Genomic DNA, 21,184 nt, shown 5'->3' with positions numbered 1-21,184 from the left:
CCTCCTTATCACCCTTTTCACACAAACAACCCAAGCGTCCACCCCACACACATTATATCATATAATTATTTCACCTGGCAGTCGAAAAATGATAGGGATACCCCCTCCTCCTCCTCCTCTCCTCTGGGCACTGGAGCATCCGACGGAGTAACGTCGCTCAGTGTGGATAACAGGAGGACATCGATGGGTCCATAGCCGTGGATGCCGTCTCCAGACCGTTGAAGCCGTAAAGATGAGTTTTCGGGGGTGTATTGTTTTGTTTTTATATCCCAGGCAGACAGCGACTGCGGCGGCGGATAGACACACGAACAGACAGACAGACAGACAAACCCGCTCAACTCCGCAGCTCCGCCAGGAAACCTCGCTCGGCTCCGAGTCGGCTCGTCACGTTCAGCCAGATCTGACTGGGAGGACTCCTGCTGGCTTCAAGGGCTGTCGGAAATGTGATCTTTCTAAAAACGGTGACAAAAAAGTCGCAGCTAATCAAATAATTTGGGGTACTTTATTCTCGCCATTTAGTCGCAGCCACATTACTTAACTTGAATCAGACAATACTGCTTATGACATGTTGTTTAAGTGGGGGACCAAAACGCAATTTAAAACATAGATTATATTTCAGGAGCTTGGCTTATTTACTTAATTCAAATAGCTGCAGAAAAATTACATGTGAGGTTCAAAGGTAATTATTTATTTGGCATCAAATAATTTCTTCCTGTACTTTATAAGTATATGTGTTCAGATTCATTTAAAAGCTCAAAATGCTGCTTTTATGCAATATTTTTCCACATTCCACCTGCCTTATAGTTTATATATATTAAAATGCAGGTAGAAACAAGCTTTTACTCAAGTCCTAAACTTACATTTTAAAGTATTTATCAACAAATGGAGTCTCACTATCCATTTAGTAACCAATTATAGAATTAAACTCATAAGAAAACGGAAAATGAAACGTTTTCTTAAAGTTGTAAGTGGCATCTATTGGCTAAAAAGGGGCCATTCTTGGTGTGATTGAATCTCTTTGCTGGACCCTTGTTATGAAACCGTGGATAAACTCTAAAGGCGCTAAAATGATTTGAATCCTATTCGAATGATGGGGATTACGTTGTGGTTACAAAAACGTTTGTGGATTTCCACTGAGCTATTACTCGTAGTGTATTCTTCTCAGTACTCTAACTTTTTCTGCTTTATGTCATCTTTACCCTTTATTTTTATCTTGTGAAAACCCAGGTGTTTCAATTTTTGTTTTTGCACTTGAAAGAGACACTCGACTTTCCACGTTTGTTTGTTGGCTACATGTGTATGTGGTAAAAGAGACTTTACGAGGAACACGTGAATGCAGCATCTGTCTCCTCATGGCATCCTAGGCTTTTGTTGATCCCTGGCTTTTGTTCTCTCTCTCCCCTCTCTCTCTCCCTCTCTCTCTCGCTGTGTGTGTGTGTGTGTGTGTGTGTGTGTGTGTGTGTGTGTGTGTGTGTGTGTGTGTGTGTGTGTGTGTGTGTGTGTGTGTGTGTGAAGCGTTTGTATCTGTCCAGTTTCAGTTCAGTTATAATTCATTTCCTATGATTCACAGCAGATATAAGTGTCTTCTTTGTGTGTATATTTAAGTGTATGTTTTGCCCAACACAAAATATGTATTTTCGGTAATGTTTTGTTGTTTGTTTGTTTGTTTTGCTTTGTTGTGTTTTAAGAAAATGTATAGCAACCCCCCCTCTTTTCCTCCCCAGCCTTCCACTCAATGGCTGCTTTGTTTAAGGATCCGGTCCCAGTCTGGCTGTGGGAGTGATGCTCCTGTTGCTGGTGCTGGTGCTTTGCATTAATCAATTGGTGTCTGAAAGAACAATTCAGTCTCAGTCTCTGGTCTACAACGTCCATGAGGTAGTTTAAGGATATTGTTCAAAAATGAGATTTATTAATAGATGTAAATTCATTGTACACGTTGATTTTTTTTGTTTTTTATTGTTAGATCTCAGCACTTGATGCCATTATTATGATTGTGATTATGATGAAGATTGTTATTGTTATTGTATTAGCATATTTGTGAGCATATTTTAAATATTTTTGAAACCTGCTACAGAGCAGGTTAAGATCCAGATTAAAGATCAGCAGGTATGAAATTATCACCTACTGACCAAATAAATCTTCAGAAAATAGCATCAACATTCCTGGAAGGACCTCCAAACACAGAATACACAGCAAGGATACCTGTTCGACCAATAAAAAGGATTTACTTTTGATCTGCGACAAGTTGAAGCATCTCCTTTATTAGGCTGTGTGATAGTAAGCTTTAATGTTTAAATGGATTCAGTCTGAACTGCAGCCATCACATTACAAATAATAATCTGCAGTGAGAACGCACTTGGTGATAAAACTATTAATTGGAATTAAAATATTTATTGTGTGCACTAAATCGCCAGAATAACTAAAACATTTTCTGCAACATTTATCAGCATCATTTTAACAACAATATTGTATTTTACTGGTACATTTTTGTGATCTGTAGAGATTTATATCACCATTTGATAATATTTCTGCAGCAGGCGCCACTCATTGGGATCATTTTTTGTGGAAAACAAGTCATATGATCTGTGAAACATGCCTCTGTGACTGGTTAGATGATGTCAACCAATTACTTGGGTAAGTTAGAATAAGTGAAACCAGATAACACAAAGATACCCTAGGTATGTTGAATTCTCTTCGTCTGAACAAGTGTCAACTTCTGTGTTTGTACGCTCCAGGTATTATTCCTGTTTTGGAGATGTTAATATTAATTAAACTGAGGTCAGTTCAGCTCAGTTCTTTTAATGTAGCACCAGCTTACAGCAACATCCTTTCAAAGGCTTTATAGGGTAAACAGTGTGATAGCCTGTTGTCAAACTGTAGATAAGAAGAAGGACCAGAAGATATTTTCATGGAACCAACAGATGCTCTGCCATGACTGATTTGAGTAGAAAGAAAACAAACCGAAAAAAAAAGAAAGAATGAAAGAAAAAGTGAGACTAAGGACCAAACAGAAGACAAAAGTTCTGCCATTATAGCAAATAATCAACTGGAGTAGAAGTGCTTAGTGGACTGTGGGAGGTCCCAGCCTGTGTCTACAGCAGAATCTGATATTCTTTATGATAACCAACCCAGTCGCCATAATGTAAAAAAAAAAATCGAACCTCTGAACTGAAGATAGAAACATTGTTTTACAGGAATTTGAAGTTCTGGATGAATGAATGTGTGTATGCAAGATAAGATGTCCCACATATTTCTCTGTGCAAATTACTAGCAGGTCAAATTGGAACTACAGGTGTATGCATGTGTCTGTGTGTGAGCAAGTGAGGGAGTGAGAGAGGCAGAGAGAGATTAAAGTTGCTAGTATCAGCTTTCTTTGTTGCCAGAGCACTTAGTGTTGGGTTTCTCTGTCAGAGAAGAGAAACATAGGATAGGAAATAGTGAGCAGAATCGAGTGTATCTGGTCTCGGGTTGATAGGACGAATAGATGTGATGACTCTCTCATGTTAAGGTAAGGCTGCACGTCCTCCGCTGCTTTTTCAATTAACAAGGCTTTTCTTATGTAGGAAACATATTTCAAAGCCAAAGTTATTAAATAAATGAATTCATTATATTTTTCCTATTCTGTGCTTAAACTCACTAATGTGATTGTTTTTATATGCAGGCTTTGACTGCATTTCTTTTGCCTACAACTATACTTGGATTAAATATGCTGTACAAAATATAGTTATTAGTATTATTATTAGTATTATTAGTTAGTAAAATACTATATTTATATATACTAAAAATACGACACTATGAACATAACTAAAACAGTAACTTCTCACTAGCAACCTCAAGTGGTCAAAATAATCATTACCCATCAAAATATATTAGCACATGACACCAGAATACTGCACACATATATTACTTTAGAGGCTCAAAGATGACTGTATTTCTTAGGGTTGTCATTAGGCATGTTCACAGATTTAAAGGCTGACTGATGATATAGAAATGCATTATTCAGCAGAGATTATTGTGTCTCCTGTGTTTTCTTCAGGAAACTCTCAAACTTGAACTGTGATAGTGGATTCATTGTTGACCTTCACTGGGATCCATTGCAGACATTAACTTGGACAGTGATGGCAGGATCCGGTGTCGCTGTGAGGCTGCATGAGTTCAGAGAGTCTCACAACTCCAAAGAGCTTGTCTCACCAGCTATGTTAAAACCAAAGTGAGTGGTCACTCTCTCAAACTAAATCTGGATAAAGTTCTCAAAAAACACTCTGACCTTTTGCTTAAGTAAAAGTATTAATGCCATAATGTGTAAATACTTTGTTACAAATAGCCCTCAAATTTACTTATGGTATAAGTAATAAATGTAAATTATACTGCTACAAAATAAAAGAAAGAAATAAAAAAACTTGTTAAAAAAAAGTCATGCTTATATCTATACTGAACTGCGCATTGTGTTAGGAACGGCAGGATGGCATCGTTTGATGGAAATTAAAATGATCAGCCTACAAAGGGCTGAATTCACACACAACCCCTTAATTCAAAATGAAATTCTGATGTGGCAGGCTGGATCATTTTGCAGAAATTTCATTGCAACAACATAAATAACACTCAGTAGTTTGTCTGACCCTGACATGCTTGTATGACAAGCTAATAAGATGGCAGATGGTGTCCTGGTGATTTCTTCCCACCACCAAACCGGTCATGCTGAACCATGTGACAGGGAGCACAACGTTTTCCACAGTTTCTCCAGACCCTGTTACATCTGTCTTAAAGTGCGTAGGGTGAGCATGCGCTTATTTGTGAAAAGCACAGGATGCCAGTGGTGGATCTGCCGATTTTGTCTTCATTGTCAAATGCCAATTGGTCTCCACACTGCCGTGGATTGAGCACAAGGCCCCCAAAAGAATGTCAGGCAATTCTTTTTGAACAGTGTAAAAGTGTATATATGTAAGTTTCAAAATTGAAAGGAGAAAGACTTCAAAAAACCTTTCACATCTATCCTGCTGCAGTAGTGGAGTAACTATATATTTGGCTAACATCAGATCATTCTTGTCATAAAAGTATTACATTTACAGTAAATCCCAAATATATGCAGAAATCCAAGTAGAAGCAAATGCAGTCACTGTACTCGGCAGATAGCTTGGATTTGATTTCTCTATCTTGCTGGAGCAAAACTCTACTAGCCCACTGGAGAAAGAAATAACTACTGGCCCTATAGTTAGCTTTCAAAAATGTATTAGAAAAGTCTGTAACCTTATTGATTTCATGAACTTTCATGTGATCAAATGTAATTTTATTATTTTATATTTTTGGATATCATGATTAATGAAGTGTAGCAATGTCAGGAGTAAGAGCAAAAAGTTTTTCACACAGAATTTTGTTTCTTTTTCTCTACAGAAGATCACGTTTGGGGAGGAATGTGCATGGATTATATCCAGGACAGCTGGGCAGAGTACACACTATCCACTCCAAGGCCTGTGGGTAAGCTGGTTTTATATGAATCTTTGCTGTGGCGATTACAAGGGGTTTTTCCTGTATTTCATCAGTGATTTACCTTGTTACAGCTAAAAGATAAAAAAGAAGGCATAAAAGCTTAAAATGTAAAAACAGATGAAAGACCATTTCTGTGTTTTTTTCTGTCATTATTTGCAAAATAGTTATACTTACATTATTTATCATTCTTTTTTGTACAGCACTTGTATATAAAACATACATGTTCTCAGTTTCAACAAAAATAGGAAAAATATCAAATGGACAAGCAAACATTCGATCCCAGTGGTAGGTTCTAGTTGACAAACACATGGGAAAAACATTGAACAGTGATTCAGCACAAATATCAGAAGATCAAATATTCTTCGGTTGAAAAATCAGTTACACTGTTGGCCTCAGATCGGAGGAAAAGGAAAAACATAACAAAACAAAAATATTTGAGGTATTTTGAAGATGTTCATTTGTTTCTGACAATAGCTCATTAAAATGATAATATTTTACTCTTTTTTTGACAAAAGTATTTCCTTTTTTTGGCTCTTTTGCCATCAGAATTATTGTCTAAAGGCGAAGAAAGATGCCCAATGGATTTACTTTATCAAATGGACCATCCCAGCCTTGCTGAATGGTCTATTTGATTCACCTTTTATTGTTTATTTTATTTTCACTTGCTGAATATGGGACAGATTTGACTGGGGAAAAGAAAGGGGAGAAAGAAAGGGAAAGAAAAACAGCGGAGAAGAGGGACGGGGATAAAGGGAAAAAACAAAAACAACAAAATAAGCAGAAAAAAAATGCATATATCAATCACCTGGATCACCTGTTGAGAAAGAAAAAAGAAAACAAGCAGAAGAGAACAAGAGTAATAGAATAAACAACATCACAATGATATATGGGAATATGACAGTAAATACCAAATATTAAACATTATTGTGCAGCACATAAGATCAACAGAACACAGTGTGCTTTGAGGTAGGAGCCAAAAAGGGTGTAGTTTGTGGGTGTGATCACCCGTGTGTACACCTGTGAGCATGGACGCGCTTGTTTTTTTAAAAGGTTCCTTCATGTAATGATCTGCTAGAGGGTGTGGGGGGGCCACAGCCCCGTCCCCCAGGGCATGAAGCAGGTATGGAGGAGATCAAAACTCCAGACATCCAGAGGCCCCCAGAACACAAGAGACCAAGGAAGACCAACAGAGGGGCAGCCGCGCCACTGTCCCAGAAAGAGCTGAGGAGAGTCCCAGATGAGGGCTCACTCAGCAGCCGCGGAGCAGAAGCCAGGGGGAGTTGCAGTGACGTGCCCGTGAGCTCCGCCGGCAGCCAGCCGTGCCTGAGTGACCGAGCCCCAGGCCGAGAGGCCGAGAGGCCGGGGGCACCCCACCTCCGAAGTGGCCCGAGCGAGCCCCAGGCTCCAGGCCCCGACAAGCAGCCACCAAGGAGTGAGCCGGTGTGTACCTGGACGCCCATCCCCAGACACAAAGAACCACCAACGCACCGATGTCTGAGGGCGTCTGCCACTGGCAGGGGAAGTGGTGGTGGGGGGAGATAGACCTCCATACCTTGGAGGGCCTGAGATGTCCCCAGAGAGGTGGCGTCTGATACCCAACCTGACATATAGACACAGACATACAGGCACACACAGATACAAACATCCATTCCCACCCTCATGCTCTCATATGCACTTACTCCACACTCACCCAACGTGGAGACAGACATAAAGAGACGCTGTACACACGATCACACTCCCCAAGCGTACTCTACGAACCGGGTCTAGGTACCCTTGCCCCTGGAGGGGGGAACTGCACCCAGACCCAGGTAGTGTTAACCTTTTCCCTGGGGTGAAGAGAAACAGACCGCCCCGACTCCGCAGCAGCAGCAAGGAGGCCCCACATTCCAGACCCCAATCGGACAGCCAACTCCTCCTCCTAGCCCCCCCGCTCCAGCAAGGCTGCACACACGGGGTGTGTGAAGACTCCAAACCTCCCTCCACCCGCTCATTGTAGTGTTGATGCATGTGTGTTCTAAGGTGCATTTAAAACCCAGGAGGGCATGGAGCTACCTGCCAGAGAGCAGCAGGTAAGCGCATGGTCCCTCCTGCTAGCCCTCAATGTCTACGTGTATTTAAAATTGAGGGGTGGGCAACGACGCCAGGGGTGAGACGTACACCCTGATGGTCTTTTGGATTCCGTGTAGCGTGCCCACCCCCAAGATCCTATATGTATGTGTAATGAGAGTGTGAGTAATGTGAATGTTTTGGGATAAAATTGAGGCAGAGGCAGCCAGAAGGGGACAGAGGGGGGGATGCCTCCCCTGCACCCTGGTGACACACCTTTACCCCAAGGCCCTGCATGTGTGGGTGATTGTGGTGGAGCGGGAAGAGGGACAAAAGTATTCCTGAATTAGCAGACTATTTCAAATCCCCACATCTTAAAGTTCAAAGTTCTGTGTATTTCTATAGAATTAGTCCTCGATGAAACCCTGAAATCTTTTTGAGCCATTATATGGTCAAGTTTCTTGCATTATGAGCCCTTATTTTTCAGCATTCCCTTCAGACAGCTTTTTATACAGAAAGGTTAGGTTTAGTTATCTAGCTGGTCATTGTCTTTATTCAGCTTCAGTCTGTTGTCTTTTTATATTCTTTTTAGAAAGCACATGTTTTTCTGGCATGCCTCCCATGAAGGGTCCTGAAATCTTTAGATTCTTAGAGACATCAAACAGTCTGCTCTTGAGTTCAGTGTGTCTGACATAAACCACTTGGAGATGATCTTGCTTAGAGTGGAATAAATATAGCTGCCTTTTTGAACATAGCATTTTTGTTAATACTGTTTAAAAGTGTTTATGTATCTAAATATGTTTTTAAAAGGCCAACATTTTACATGTGATATTTACTTTTGCAGATGATTTATTTCATTAATGCAAAAGAAACATGTTCAGTTTTCACTGTTAGTGATTAAACTACTTCAGAAATATATAACTTTTATACTGAGCAATAAGTAATTTCTGCTACATGTATTTTCTAATGCTTCCATGCATGTAGTCTTAGTCAGGTAACTGTTGTGGTAGTTCTCTGTATAATGCAACTTCTCAAGTAACCCCTGCATCTTGAAAATAGACTCCAATTCCACCCTCTTGGACAGCATCAGGTGACAATAGTCGCTCTTTTGCTTTCCGTGAGACTGGAGCTAATGTGTCACCCCAACCAGAACCAAACATGGTGGAGAAAGGGGCCATTGCCTCCAGGTACACACCCCACACGTAGGGTGCAAAGAATTGAAAGGACACGCTAAAATCTGCTCAAAATGAGACCACCGTCTCAACTGGCCAGCTGTAGTCCAAGACCGTGGAGTCTGGACATTTCCACCTGAGCGGTCAGCCTTTGAGACAAGCAAAGCTATTATCAGTGACTTTAAGGTATTAATGCTTGTGTTCATGCTATTTTTCACCATGTAACAGCTATGAACACCACAGTGAACAGTCTCAGCACCTCCGTGCGTCTCCAAACCATCAACAGGAAAGCTACCAGCCGAGCTTTGATATTTGCACTCTGAGAGCTTTGAGTGTCCTTCGCCACAATGCGGAAGTCTGGGAGCAGCACCTTCCTTGTTCAGCCTGCCAGGATCATTTTCAGCTGTAGTGTGCCACTTTTAAATAACATCTAACTGTATTTTCTGCTCATTCATATTGTAAATGTGATATTCATGAATATGCAATCTTAACTTTACATGTCTGTCTTTGTTTTAATCCTTTTCTCCTGTGGATTGCAGTACATTACCATGTTTAACATTAAAACAAACTGAAATCATTCCAATAGACTTATTGCTTTTACTGCATTTTTGTAATTGGTGGTAATTGAAGAGGGCCACAGGTTTTGTTTTTCATGAAAGAATAGCTTGCACAGAGAGGATCACAGCATGGAGCCAAAGCAGGTAACTGGACAGCATTTCACTGCGTGAGCGGAGAGGTAAATTAGTCCAGGTAAGTCTGTCAGAAATGCTGTCAATGTTACTCCGTGATACTGGATTGGGAGGTGAGTGGAACAGCTTACTTTACATTGCAGAAGAAGAATCCAGGTGATGAAGCGGATGACCAAAGAGCGGGAGACCACGCCTCCATCCAGAAGCAGAACCATGCATGCCCAACCCAAGCCAGACCACGGAGAGAGTGAAACCACAAAACACAAGAGCAAACCAGAGCCCTATTCCAGAAAGCAGGTTTAGCTAACAACTCTGAATTTGTCAACTTAACCCTGAGATGAGGGAAAATCCAGGCTTTCTGTTCATGAAAGACAATTAACTTCAGCTGGGGTTACCGGGGTAACTGATTATCTTCACATGCCAGCTGTCTGCTGACCCTCCCTCTAACTTAAAATCAAATTAAAAATAGTTAAAAACTGGGGAACATTCAAGCAGATTTTTATCCAGTAATAGCAGAAACACTTTGTATTTGTTCAACTAAAGTACATTTTTATTTCAAATACTAAACCAACGCAAATTTTTTTCAAATTCAAATTCAAATTCAAATTTTATTTGTCACGTACACAGTCATACACAGTACGATATGTAGTGAAATGCTTGGACAACTGCTCGTGACCTAAAGAGAACAAAAAAGGAAAAGGCTATGAATAAGATAGGAAATAAATATGAAAAATTAAAAAGGGTAAATTTAACTAGGAAGGAATAAAATATAAATTAAGGTTAAAAATGAAATAACTGTACAACACAAATTAGAATGAAGGGTAAATTTAACTGGGAAGAATAAGATAAAATATATAAATTAAAGTTGAAAATAAAATAACTGTACAACAAAATACACAATATAGAACTATATAAGAATGTATGAAGAAATATAAATAAATATATACACAATAACAGCAGCGTGATTTAAGTAATGAAGTGAAACAATGTCCAGAAAGTCCAGTGTGTGTGTAAGAACTGTATGTGTGGGTCAGTACTGTGTGGTGGTGTGATTGAGAGACCGTATCGCCTGCGGGAAGAAGCTCCTCCTCAGTCTCTCTGTGTTGGTCTTCAGGGAGCAGAATCGCTTTCCTGACCTCAACAGAGAGAACAGTCCGTTGTTGGGATGGCTGAGGTCCTTCACGATCTTCCTGGCCTTGGTCCAGCACCGCCTGCTGTAGATTGAGTGCAGGTCAGGGAGCTCGGAGCGGATGGTGCGCTCAGCTGATCGCACAACCCTCTGTAGAGCTCGTCTGTCCTGCATGGTGCTGTTCCCGAACCAGGTTAAGATGTTTCCCGCCAGGATGCTCTCTATGGTGCACGAGTAAAAGTTCCTGAGCACCTTGGAGGGCAGTTGGAAGTCTCTCAAGCGTCTGAGGTGGTAGAGACGCTGTCGGGCCTTTTTCACCACGGTGTTGATGTGACAGGACCATGACAGGTCCTGCGTGATGTGAACTCCGAGGTATTTGAAGCTGTCCACTCTCTCCACTGGGCACTCGTTGATGACGGGGGTCTGGTAGTTCCTCTCCTGCTTAGTGCTGCTTAGTCCACTATCAGCTCCTTTGTCTTACTGACGTTTAGAAGGAGGTTGTTCCTCTGGCACCAGTTCTCCAGATTCCTAATCTCCTTCAGGTAGGCCGTCTCGTTGTTATCAGAGATCAGGCCCACCACGACGGTGTCGTCAGCAAACTTGATGATGGTGGTGGAGCTGGTAGTGGCCACACAGTCATATGTGTACAAAGAGTACAGCAGGGGGCTCAGAACACACCCCTGGGGGGCTCCAGTGCTGAGAGTGGTGCAGTGCATGAAGTCCTTCTCTGAGCTGCACATTCTCTCTGATGTGAATCAAAAACGGAAGCACTATGATAACACGTCTGTATTCTCATCAGGTCATTGGCTCAAAAACCTGTTTTGTTTTTAGCAATCCAGGTATGTGATATGTTCATACATGTACTGTCTGGCATGATCCTTATCATTTCTGGCATTAACTACTTACATAAGCACAATATCTTCTTTAGTGCAACAAAAGCCCCACATGATCCGTCCACGAGAGAAACATGTGCACTTCTGCATTCATGCTTTAGAAATGGATTCTATCATAAGAAAACACTGCAGGAAGTTACGTGAATCGCTTGTAAAAAAGCCATACAAATACAAGAAGTATTATATGTTTTACCTCTCAATATGCTGCAACTGAAAATACATTTATTTAGGAACTTTTGAGGCTGTTTGTTGATGGTTTTACGATTTGGTAACATTTTCATTTATCTTCCGTCACTCAGTTACATTTCTCAGGAGCAGATTTTGATGGCTTTCTTTGCATTTATTATATCCTCTGTTTGTAGTTTCTGTTTATACTCAAGTTCATCTTCTTGGTTCTGTAGTTTGAGTTGTCTCCTTTTGTAATTCCATTCTGTTCTTTCTATCCTGTCTTGCCTGTTTCTCTTCTGTCTCTCAGGTTCTCGGGTTCGCGTGTCTTAGTCTGGTTCTCAGTGTGTGTGTTAGTTTCAGTTTTATTTAGATAATCTCGTGTGCTTCATATTGAGTTTTATGTCTCCATTAACATTATTCCTGATTTTTTAGCTGAGTTCCCCGGTGTTTCACGTTACCTAGTATATATTAGCTCGCTCTTCACTCATCCATCTGTGTAGTGTCCATGTTCATATCTATGCCTCTTGTGATTCCTAGTTTTGATTATTTAGCGCCAGCTCATCTGACGTCCTTGTTTTGTGTTTGCTTTGAGAGTTTCTTAATAAATCTACCCACTGATTTTGCATTCCATCTCCTGAATCCCACATGGGGGTCCTTTTCCTGTTTTCCACGCTTCTGAACCAAACCAACATATGTATATACAGTACATATTATATAAATGTGGCAAGTCTGATATCTGCAGAAGTGCCTCCTGTCCAGAGGAGGTCGCTCTTTCTGTCCTAGTCAGGACAGGCCAGTCTGCTTTTACATCAAACTACAATGGAAAACAACCCAAACAATAAACACCATATACAGCATATAAGGCAAAACTGGGGCTTGTACAATTCCAACCAACGTGAAAGTCAATATTTAGTATGGCTGCTTTTATTCAGCACATCAACATTCAACACAGTTTTTTTCACACAGATCACCATTCTTTAGCTCAGTTTTGTAGTGTCATTCACACAATACTTTCATCAGCACTTTGCACACTTCCCTGAGCTTCCTTAAAAAAAAATTGTCTCTCTCTCTCTCTCACACACACACACACACACACACACACACACACACACACACACACACACACACACACACACACACACACACACACACACACACACACACAGCCTTTCCTCTCAAAACAATGTGCATATTTAATCATTCATCCAAATAACAATTTTACACTTCATTTATACATTCACACATTTATAACAAAAGACTGCCACTGACTGCCAAGGTAAATTATTTCTATTACCATATCACATCTTCACTTCATCTTCAAAACCTCAGTACCTAACTTTTCGACTAATTTAAAAGCCTCTAAGGCCCAGGTTTGCCCACCCTGCTGGTCAATTTTACCCGCTTCGGGAACGCCCTCACCGATAGCAGTCAAATTTCTAGGCCCTAATTAATTTATAAGCACTCCCCGCAGCTCAACAGGAAGCTTTTATATTTCATGCACTTATGATTGTAGAATAAGCCACTGTCAACCTATATAAACAATAAATTAACTTCACTTTGTGTGCAGAGTAAAGGTGAGAAAACTTTCAAAGACTTTTAAGCCCTTTCTAACATCGTACATTGACTAGGCTATTTTTTAGGTTGACTTTGTGTAGCTTGAATTTATCTGTCAGATCATTGTTGCTGTTTCGTGCGTTTTGTGGAGACATAACCGTGATGCTTGCAGTAAATTTTACAGTTTTCACAGTTGACAGTTTTTTCCCTCACTTGTTTTCTCGCTATTATTTTTAACCAATGACTTCCTTGTAGGCTTACAATGATGCCTGGGAAGAAATTATTGAACAGCAAACTGTGACTGTGTTCACGACAATCTGCTTGAAGGTTTCTTGACAAATATTTCAAATAAGCTTATTTTGTTTATCATGATAATCATCATCAAGCATTAAAACGTACTGCAGTTAAAGTCGTGAAAACCTGGCAAGCTTTTGTAAATTCGATTTTGGATGTTGACACATAAAGTGCATTCATTTTTGTTTCCTTTAAAGTTTCACTGACTTTAAAACAACTGATGATATTGTTCGTGTTATTTGGTCTGTTTACTGGAGGTAAGTTCTGCACAGCAAAATACACACAGGTCAGGTACCTGAATAAATATGCAATCTATGTCACGGTCCTGAGACTTTGACCCAGCATTTTGACTTTTGGACTGTGGAATATGAGGTAATGTTGCAAGTCAAATGAAGATGAGCACTGCTTGTATAATGTGTTGTACTTCTGGTTTCTTCTTTTTAGTCTCCTTCCTGAGTGAAGATGATTTGCTCTTCTTATGTTGCTGTTTTGCTGGACTTGTTATTGTTCTTCTTTTTGTTGGATATAAAATGACAGCTGCACTCAGGAATCAGGTGGCCTTATATTTAATACATTCTGTGGTTACTGTAGTAACACTGTGTGCTCAAACACCTGATCCTCTGAAATTATGAATCCTGATAATGTGATAATTCAGCTTCACCTCGTCTGTCCTTTACACTCTCAGCCAGGTCTTTTCAGCTACATGAAGGCATGCCCTATAAACAAGAAAAGAGAGTTTCAGGTAGACATATCATTTTCTTCCCACACCCTCTTTTGAGCTCAGAAGCCATGTGATATTGGCTGCTGGTGGGGATAACTATTGTGCTCCATTCAGGGAATGGCATTTATCTAAAGTGAACAAGAGATGGCCTATTGCCAGCGGCTCTGCAGATGATATATTCTAAGTCACGTATGCTCTTTGAGTCAGAGACGACAGATGAACTCAAGATGAGGGTACACAGAATATTTCTCCTGGTAGTGCTGGGCTGCAGCTGGGCCGGTGGACGAATTGTGCCAAAATGTGAACTGAGAGACCAACTGATCTGGGCAACCAGCAGCCTTCCACAGAAAGCAAAAGATTCAGGACTGGACAGTGAGAAGTTCGTGACCAAGAGTAAGTGGCAACGATGCACTGAAGTCTGCTTAGAAATGAAATAGATTTAATTTAATGGATTTATTGTATTTTAGGACTTCGATTTTATATTGATATTTGTTTTAAGTCTCGTATAGAGTCTTTGAAAGCTGATGAAATCAAAACATTAGACTTGTAAACAAACTGGCAGTATGACAAGAGTCATGCCTGACATCTTTTTTCTTGTATATCTTTAATATAAACAGTAATTTGGTGTTCACTTTAAATGGCAAGCTAGCCCAACTCACTCTTCTATCTTGCTCTTATGCTTTAGTTTCATTATTAAGGTACTTTAACTGTGGGCTCGACTCTGTTTCCTCTCTGAAATCCCATTTTAATGTGAACAACTAAGATCCGACGATTCACGTGAAATGACAAAGCAAACTCTCAGCAACTTATTAAGCACCACTGTGATAGCAAAGAAACATGCCAGATGGCAGCTGCTTTGTCATCTTTGAGAAGGATTCATATTGCAACAGGATAATGATCCCAAACACAGATAAATATTCTTCCTCCAGATCAACCAGATTAGTGGTAAAAATGTTAGGTGAAACTGGTTCGGGTTTGTTTAAGATATGTTAAAAGACATGTTTTGAAATGTTGGTGGTGCTAGGAAAAACTAAGTCATGGAATTATTAGCAACTTCTAGGAGCCATAAATATCCAGAGGAAATTAAACAGATATATGCCCAGTCGTTTGAAAAACATTTGTCAGTTTGCTTCTCTTTTCTTCTCCAGTCGTCTGTTTTGTGGAAAACGTATCAGAATTTAACACCAGTTTGGTCAGTAACGGGCTGAGAGACGATGGCATTTGGCAGAAGAACAATTCTTCTGGGGACTCGGACGACACACTCTATGGCATTTTCCAGCTCTGGGATCAGCTGGTCTGTGGTAACGGCACAAATTCATCACCAAATATTTGTGCGATAAACTGCATGGGTGAGTATCATTCATTACAGGCAAATAAGTACGTTTGTAGATTTTTAATATCTTTCACTTGTTATTTTCTTGAAATTTGATGGATAGAATATCAGATGTAATTGTAGCGTCAAGCCTAGACAATGTAAATAAACAGAATCTACATCTGAACTAGAAAAATGTTTGTTTCTTTTTCTCCTTCTAGACTTGATTGATGATGACATACAAGACGATGTCCGCTGTCTGATGAAGCTCTTCGTCGATCTGGTGTAGGTCTTTCTGTCTTTTCTATGTAATTTGTCGGTATGATGTCACAGGATGCAACGAACCAGCAAAGATCCACGATGACAACTGAGAGATTTTGTTGTGATCAGATTAGAAAGTTGAATGTTTTGTTTGCAACTACACCAATTATTAACAGAAGGAACCGTGAGTACTCAGTGAAATTCACTTCAGTGCCTATTTTCATGATTTCCACAGTGAAAAAGGTTTTGGGGCAGCCCATTGGAAGGAGCTAAAGAAAGAGTGAGTTATGTCTTTATCTGTTTTGAAAACATGACCTTTAAGATGAACTCGTTGCTCAGTGCATATGCTATTCCTAATAAATTGCAATATTTGAATACATAAACTAATGCAAATCTGTTCTCTTGCAGGATTAAGCTCATCTTGCAGGATAAGTGCAAAGATAAGCAAGCAGCTGAGTACTTTGCTGAATGCCATTAGTAATGAATCTTATGTTAACAGGAATAAAGTGATTTGTGAAAATAAAATAAAACTAAAGCATGTAAAGTAAAGATTTAGAGTTGTCTGGAAGAACTGAATTGAATCTAGGAAATGTGGATTAAGATGAGCAGTGTGAAGAGGAGAATACAGAAATGTTAACCAGTGACTTAGATAAGTAGAGATAATAATGTCCTATGGCACAGGTACTGCCATGGAGCAGCTCAAAGCACAAACAAAACAGTGAGACCACACAGATAATGGAGTTTTGAATAGCAACAACAAAACAATCAAATTCAATTACCATCAAAATATATGTGATGAGTTCATGAATGTGGTGAAGGTGTTAAAAGGAAGAAAGATGCTGTTAGCATCAAGCCATTTTTAAAACAGTCAGCCAGTAGGTGTACTTCCTTTAGGAACTGCCTCGCACACCCTGCCTGTCTCTACACAAAACCAGAAAGAGGACAGAGCAGGCAGAGTGGGAGCACTCATCACCAGTGTGAGGTTGATTACTAAACTTTAGCATCAGGAGACACAATATAGATGTAGGATGTACTCGACAAGTAAGATTCACTTTCAGCTTTGTCAAGAGCCCCAACAGTTCTAGCAGGACGGTGCAGAGCTATCCAACTTGTTCTTACTGCAAGGTGTCAAATACAGTCGGAGGCTGTTGGCCTCACAGAGACGAACAAGGTGTCCTTTAGTGTCAAAAATCCAGAACCATTTCATGTTTTTATTCACCCCAGTTGCTTTAGAAGCGCCAGTTAACTTACCCCTATGCATGTCTTTGGACTGTGTTAGGCTGCTGAAGTACTGGATAATATGCAAACTCCACACAGAAAGGTTGATCCCACCTTGATTCAAATGCAGGACCTTTTTGTTGGCAGGTGATAGCCCTTCAAGGGCTGTAGTTTAATTATTTTTGATCCTCAATAATGAAGACATCTTTTTGTTCAAACATGATATATGACGCAATAACAAATGCTAAAAACAATTCTGTGCTTCTTTCAGCCTGGCATAGTTACAAATAATACCGCTATCATGGTTTCATGTGCAGTGTTGGGAACATAAATCAGATTTCTACTAAAGATTATGACCATAACATGTGATCGTGTACATCATACAGTGTATTAAAACCATATTAGAGTAAGCAAATTTGTTGATGTTGTCATTCTGGCTTGTTACCACTAGAGGTCAGTCTTTGATGCAGTTTCTTTAGATTCTTCATCCTGCACTTCTACATTTGTCTTTCTCTCTGTTCCACTCTGTCCTTGGGGACAAGTCACACACATGTCACGGTCACATGTCACAGAGGGGAAAGAAAATCCGAAACAAGTTGAGAACACAAACAAGTGTATTCACACATGCAGTAAATGTCTTGATGCATGCTCAATCGTTCAGGTATAAGGAAATCCCAGAAAGTTGATTCTGTTTATCTGGAAGTAGCGTTTTCAGTGGGCGAAACATTTCATCACTCATTCAAGTGACTTCTTCAGGCTCCAGGTTTCCCCAATCTTATAAACACCACATCCAGAACACCTCGGATTTTGACTATAGAGGCAGATGAAGCAATGGTCTGGTACGACGTTACATCTCTCTTCACTTGTGTTCCAGTTACTGAAGCAGTGGAGGTAGTTTGTAAGAGATTACAGGGTGACCCCAACCTCAGCAACAGGACCACTCTCTGCACTTACCACATTTTTTTGCTCTTGGAACTGTCTTCATTACACCTATTTTAGAAATAAGGGTCAGTACTACAGGCAGAAACATGGCTGTGCCATGGGTTCCCCAGTTTCATCGATTTTGGCCAACCTGCAAATGGTACAAGTGGAAAAGGGGGCTTTGTTATCCTACCATGGAACACCAACAAGCTTTGGATCAGGTATGTGGATGACACCTGGAGAAAATCAAATCTCAGGACATACCACAATTCACTGATCACATTAACACGGTGGGTAAACACAGCAAGTTCACCAGGGAGGATGCAAAAAATGGCAGGTTGGCCTTCATAGACCGTGAGATTTACAACAGTAATGTGGACATTTAAAAGCTGATGTGTGCCTTAAACCTACGGACACGGATCAGTATTTAATGTCTGACTCTCATCATCCACTGGAGCACAAACTGGGTGTCATCAGGACGCTACAACACTAACCCTTAGTGATCCCTTGTGTGTCAGGAGAATCACACAATCACAATTGAGACGCGTTTTCTCTAAACACTGCATCTCTCTGGCTTTTAACTCTTTCGTCCTGACCCCAAAACAGTTAGAAATCCATAAGTTTCAGGTTTTCTAACTGTTAAACTGGGGTTAAACTGACCTCCCAGCCCACTGTTCATTCAGTGGTGCTAGTTTCAGTCGTTGTGCAAATGTATTGTTTATAAGGTTGTGTAAACCTGCAGTCAGCTGAGACTGAAGAAGCCTGGATAAATAATGAAATATTTCTCCCACTGAAAACGCTACGTCCAGATGAACAGAATCAACTTTAATAAAGACAGTAAATAAAGACCAGCATGCAATTCATATCATTTGTTCCCTTTAAGTCCAGTTTGGCTCTTGAACAGCTAGATGGTCCTTTCCAGTATCTGTTTACACTGGCATGTGGTGTGTTTGCTTTATCAGAGATTGCTACTGCCCTCTGCTGCTAGAAAAGATATTACATGTAGTGTTGAGGAAAAAAAACACACAAGACTTGATGTGTACTAAGATCAAAACAGGAACCAAGAGAAGCTAAAGTTTTCTATTGCGCTGGAGAGTTGGATGATAGTTAAGTTGGCTGGGTCTGGTTTAGGACAATTGTCACCCAGTGGATTTGAGCTCTGGACACATTTTTGCTTCTATATTTTCTATTTTTATGGACTCTACATCTTTGGAACTGGATAGGCTGGCAGCTCTGGTGATCTTGGTGAGCGTTTCCTCGTACGGTGGAGGCAGGTAGACCATAACAAAGACTCCATCGGATCCATCAGAGCTGGTGCTGGCGTGGCGCTCGGCGTTCTTGGTCAGAGAGGACAGAAACTCAACGCTGCTCTCTGCATCCTCAAGGTCAAGAGTGATGATGTTAGCCAAGCTTAGTTTACTGTGTGAATAACAGCAGTATATCAGACCAACCAGGACAGCCAGCAGGAGGACGGAGACAATTGGAAGGATAATGTAAACCACCAGCTCCACACTTTCTGGAAATCCTAATTCGAGTCCATAAAAACTGTTGTCCTAGAGATCAGCAAAGAAGAATTCATGATATATTTGTCAGCACTGTCAGAACTTCCATAGTCATCTATAAGCACATTCATGTAAGAGATGTGCAAATTAATGCAGATTGCTAATGATGTACAGGTAAGCATATAACCTTATACCCCCCCCCCCCCTCCCTCCCAAAAAACCCCAAAAGATTTTATTCACAATAAAACATTAAAAACAAATCAAATGTTTAAACTGAAAAAATGTACCATTTAACCAAAAAACAGCCCTCATTCACTAACAGTGCATAAATTATGTGTCAGAATGTTTCATTTACAAATTGTTGAATTATTACAGTTTGTATTTTATGAACAAATTTGTACAAACAAAAGGAACCTGGCTGTCTCGTAGTAGAATACTGCTACTACTACAACTGCTGTAATAATCCATCCAGCCAGCCATTCTCTTCCACTTATCCTTTTCAGGGTCGCCGGGGGGCTGGAGCTTTTCCAGGGCAAGAGGCGGGGTACACCCTGGACAGTTAGCCAGTCTGTCACAGGGCTAACACATAGAGACAGACAGACTTTCGTACTAAGATTCACACCTGTGGGCAATTTATAATAAGCAGTAGCTGTTTCTGCAGTGAGATAACATTGATTTCATTTTAGATTAAGCTGTCCCACCTGCACATCTGCAGTGCTGATCACTCATAACCCTGAGACGGTTTGATCCAGAAACAAAGGGTGATTCTACAGCCCTCCAGCTTTGAGGGAACAACGTGTGAAGAAACATGTTCTTCTTACGTCCACTCATAGTGTCCCTAATTCCTGTTGCCTCACTTTTTCTAGCAATTAGTTAATGCTGCCTGGATAGGCAACAGGAAAGTGAGGCAACTCTGCATTTCACAGAGTTACATGTTGGCGCTATATAAAATAAAATTGAATTCAATTGAATTGAACTGAACATATAACAGGTGAAAATTAAATCAGATTAACTGAAAAAAAATGAGTTGACTTAAATAAAAAAACCTTTAATTTAACTGTAGCATAAAAGTATTTATTAAACATAACAGCTGCAACTTTGAGCTTAATGTAAAAATCTGTTTCCTTAACAACCAACATCTGCTATCATCAAAGCAGCAGAGGAGCCAGTAACTCATCTTAAGGTGTTATGGTGTTATTCCAACAGATGTTGGCTCTGCAGCATCAGTGCTGGAATAACTCATATCTTAAAATTATAACATTTAATTTAAAAACAAGGATACACAAAAATAAGCTAGGTGAGAAATGTTTCTTTCATTCATTATTATTATTATTATTAGTACGGTAGTAGTTGTTGTTGGGGGAGCTTTAATATAAAGGATTAATTTGTCAGATTTACACAGCTGAACTCTACACACCTGCTGCTCTGATGTTGAAGGAGATCCTGTCACCCAGTCATACGACTCTCTGCCTGCTGGTCCAAACCTCATCCAGCTGCTATCCAGTAGCCCCCGCATGATGCTGAGGTGTGTGTGATTGATGTTGGATGGTGAAATATATGTTTACAGAGTAAAGACTGGCTCGAGCTGTTGGTCCGGATGTTTCGGGAGTAAACAAAGCTGAGAGCAGGGCGGAGATGGCTGCTGATTGGGGGGGAGGAGGGTGCTTGGAGTCCGGTGAAATGAGTAAAACTGGGGTCAAACGGTTGGTGGGAGGGGCCACATGCTAAGCAGCTGCTCACATGCTCGCACATGCAGGCTTTATACTCCAGCCGGCCTTATAAGAATATTAAGTATGAGCGTGTGTGAAAAGCTTGGT

General features: G+C 40.4%; 3 protein-coding genes across 3 annotated transcripts in view; 1 reads left to right on the top strand and 2 right to left on the bottom strand.

Moving 5' to 3' along the window:
* The window catches only part of akt3b (v-akt murine thymoma viral oncogene homolog 3b), a 29,023-nt gene extending 28,608 nt beyond the window's left edge, over positions 1 to 415 (bottom strand). The window contains exon 1 of the mRNA XM_085409064.1: positions 75 to 415. The gene's annotated coding sequence lies outside the window, so the exon portion shown is untranslated. The remainder of the gene's footprint in view (positions 1 to 74) is intronic.
* Positions 416 to 14,305: 13,890 nt separating this feature from the next.
* On the top strand, positions 14,306 to 16,275 carry LOC146667362 (lysozyme C, milk isozyme-like). Its single transcript, XM_085409061.1, has 5 exons — positions 14,306 to 14,546; positions 15,302 to 15,502; positions 15,687 to 15,750; positions 15,962 to 16,006; positions 16,135 to 16,275. Exons 1-5 carry the CDS (start codon positions 14,324 to 14,326, stop codon positions 16,202 to 16,204), a joined length of 603 nt encoding a protein of 200 aa, XP_085265187.1. The 5' UTR covers positions 14,306 to 14,323; the 3' UTR covers positions 16,205 to 16,275.
* A 921-nt stretch (positions 16,276 to 17,196) lies between these two features.
* Positions 17,197 to 20,913, bottom strand: smim28 (small integral membrane protein 28). The gene is made up of 2 exons (XM_085409063.1): positions 20,785 to 20,913; positions 17,197 to 19,418 (listed from the first exon to the last, which is right to left on the bottom strand). The coding sequence occupies exons 1-2, from the start codon at positions 20,881 to 20,883 to the stop codon at positions 19,005 to 19,007; spliced, it is 513 nt and encodes a 170-aa protein (XP_085265189.1). The 5' UTR covers positions 20,884 to 20,913; the 3' UTR covers positions 17,197 to 19,004.
* Between the last annotated feature and the right edge of the window lie 271 nt (positions 20,914 to 21,184).

Source organism: Rhamphochromis longiceps, linkage group LG6 (assembly GCF_057381845.1).
Source record: "Rhamphochromis longiceps isolate RC_006_pf linkage group LG6, R_longiceps_female_GT1.1, whole genome shotgun sequence".
NCBI classification, from domain to species: Eukaryota; Metazoa; Chordata; class Actinopteri; order Cichliformes; family Cichlidae; genus Rhamphochromis; species Rhamphochromis longiceps.
Note: the sequence above shows the minus strand (reverse complement) of the source record. Positions and strands in the feature narration are given on the sequence as shown.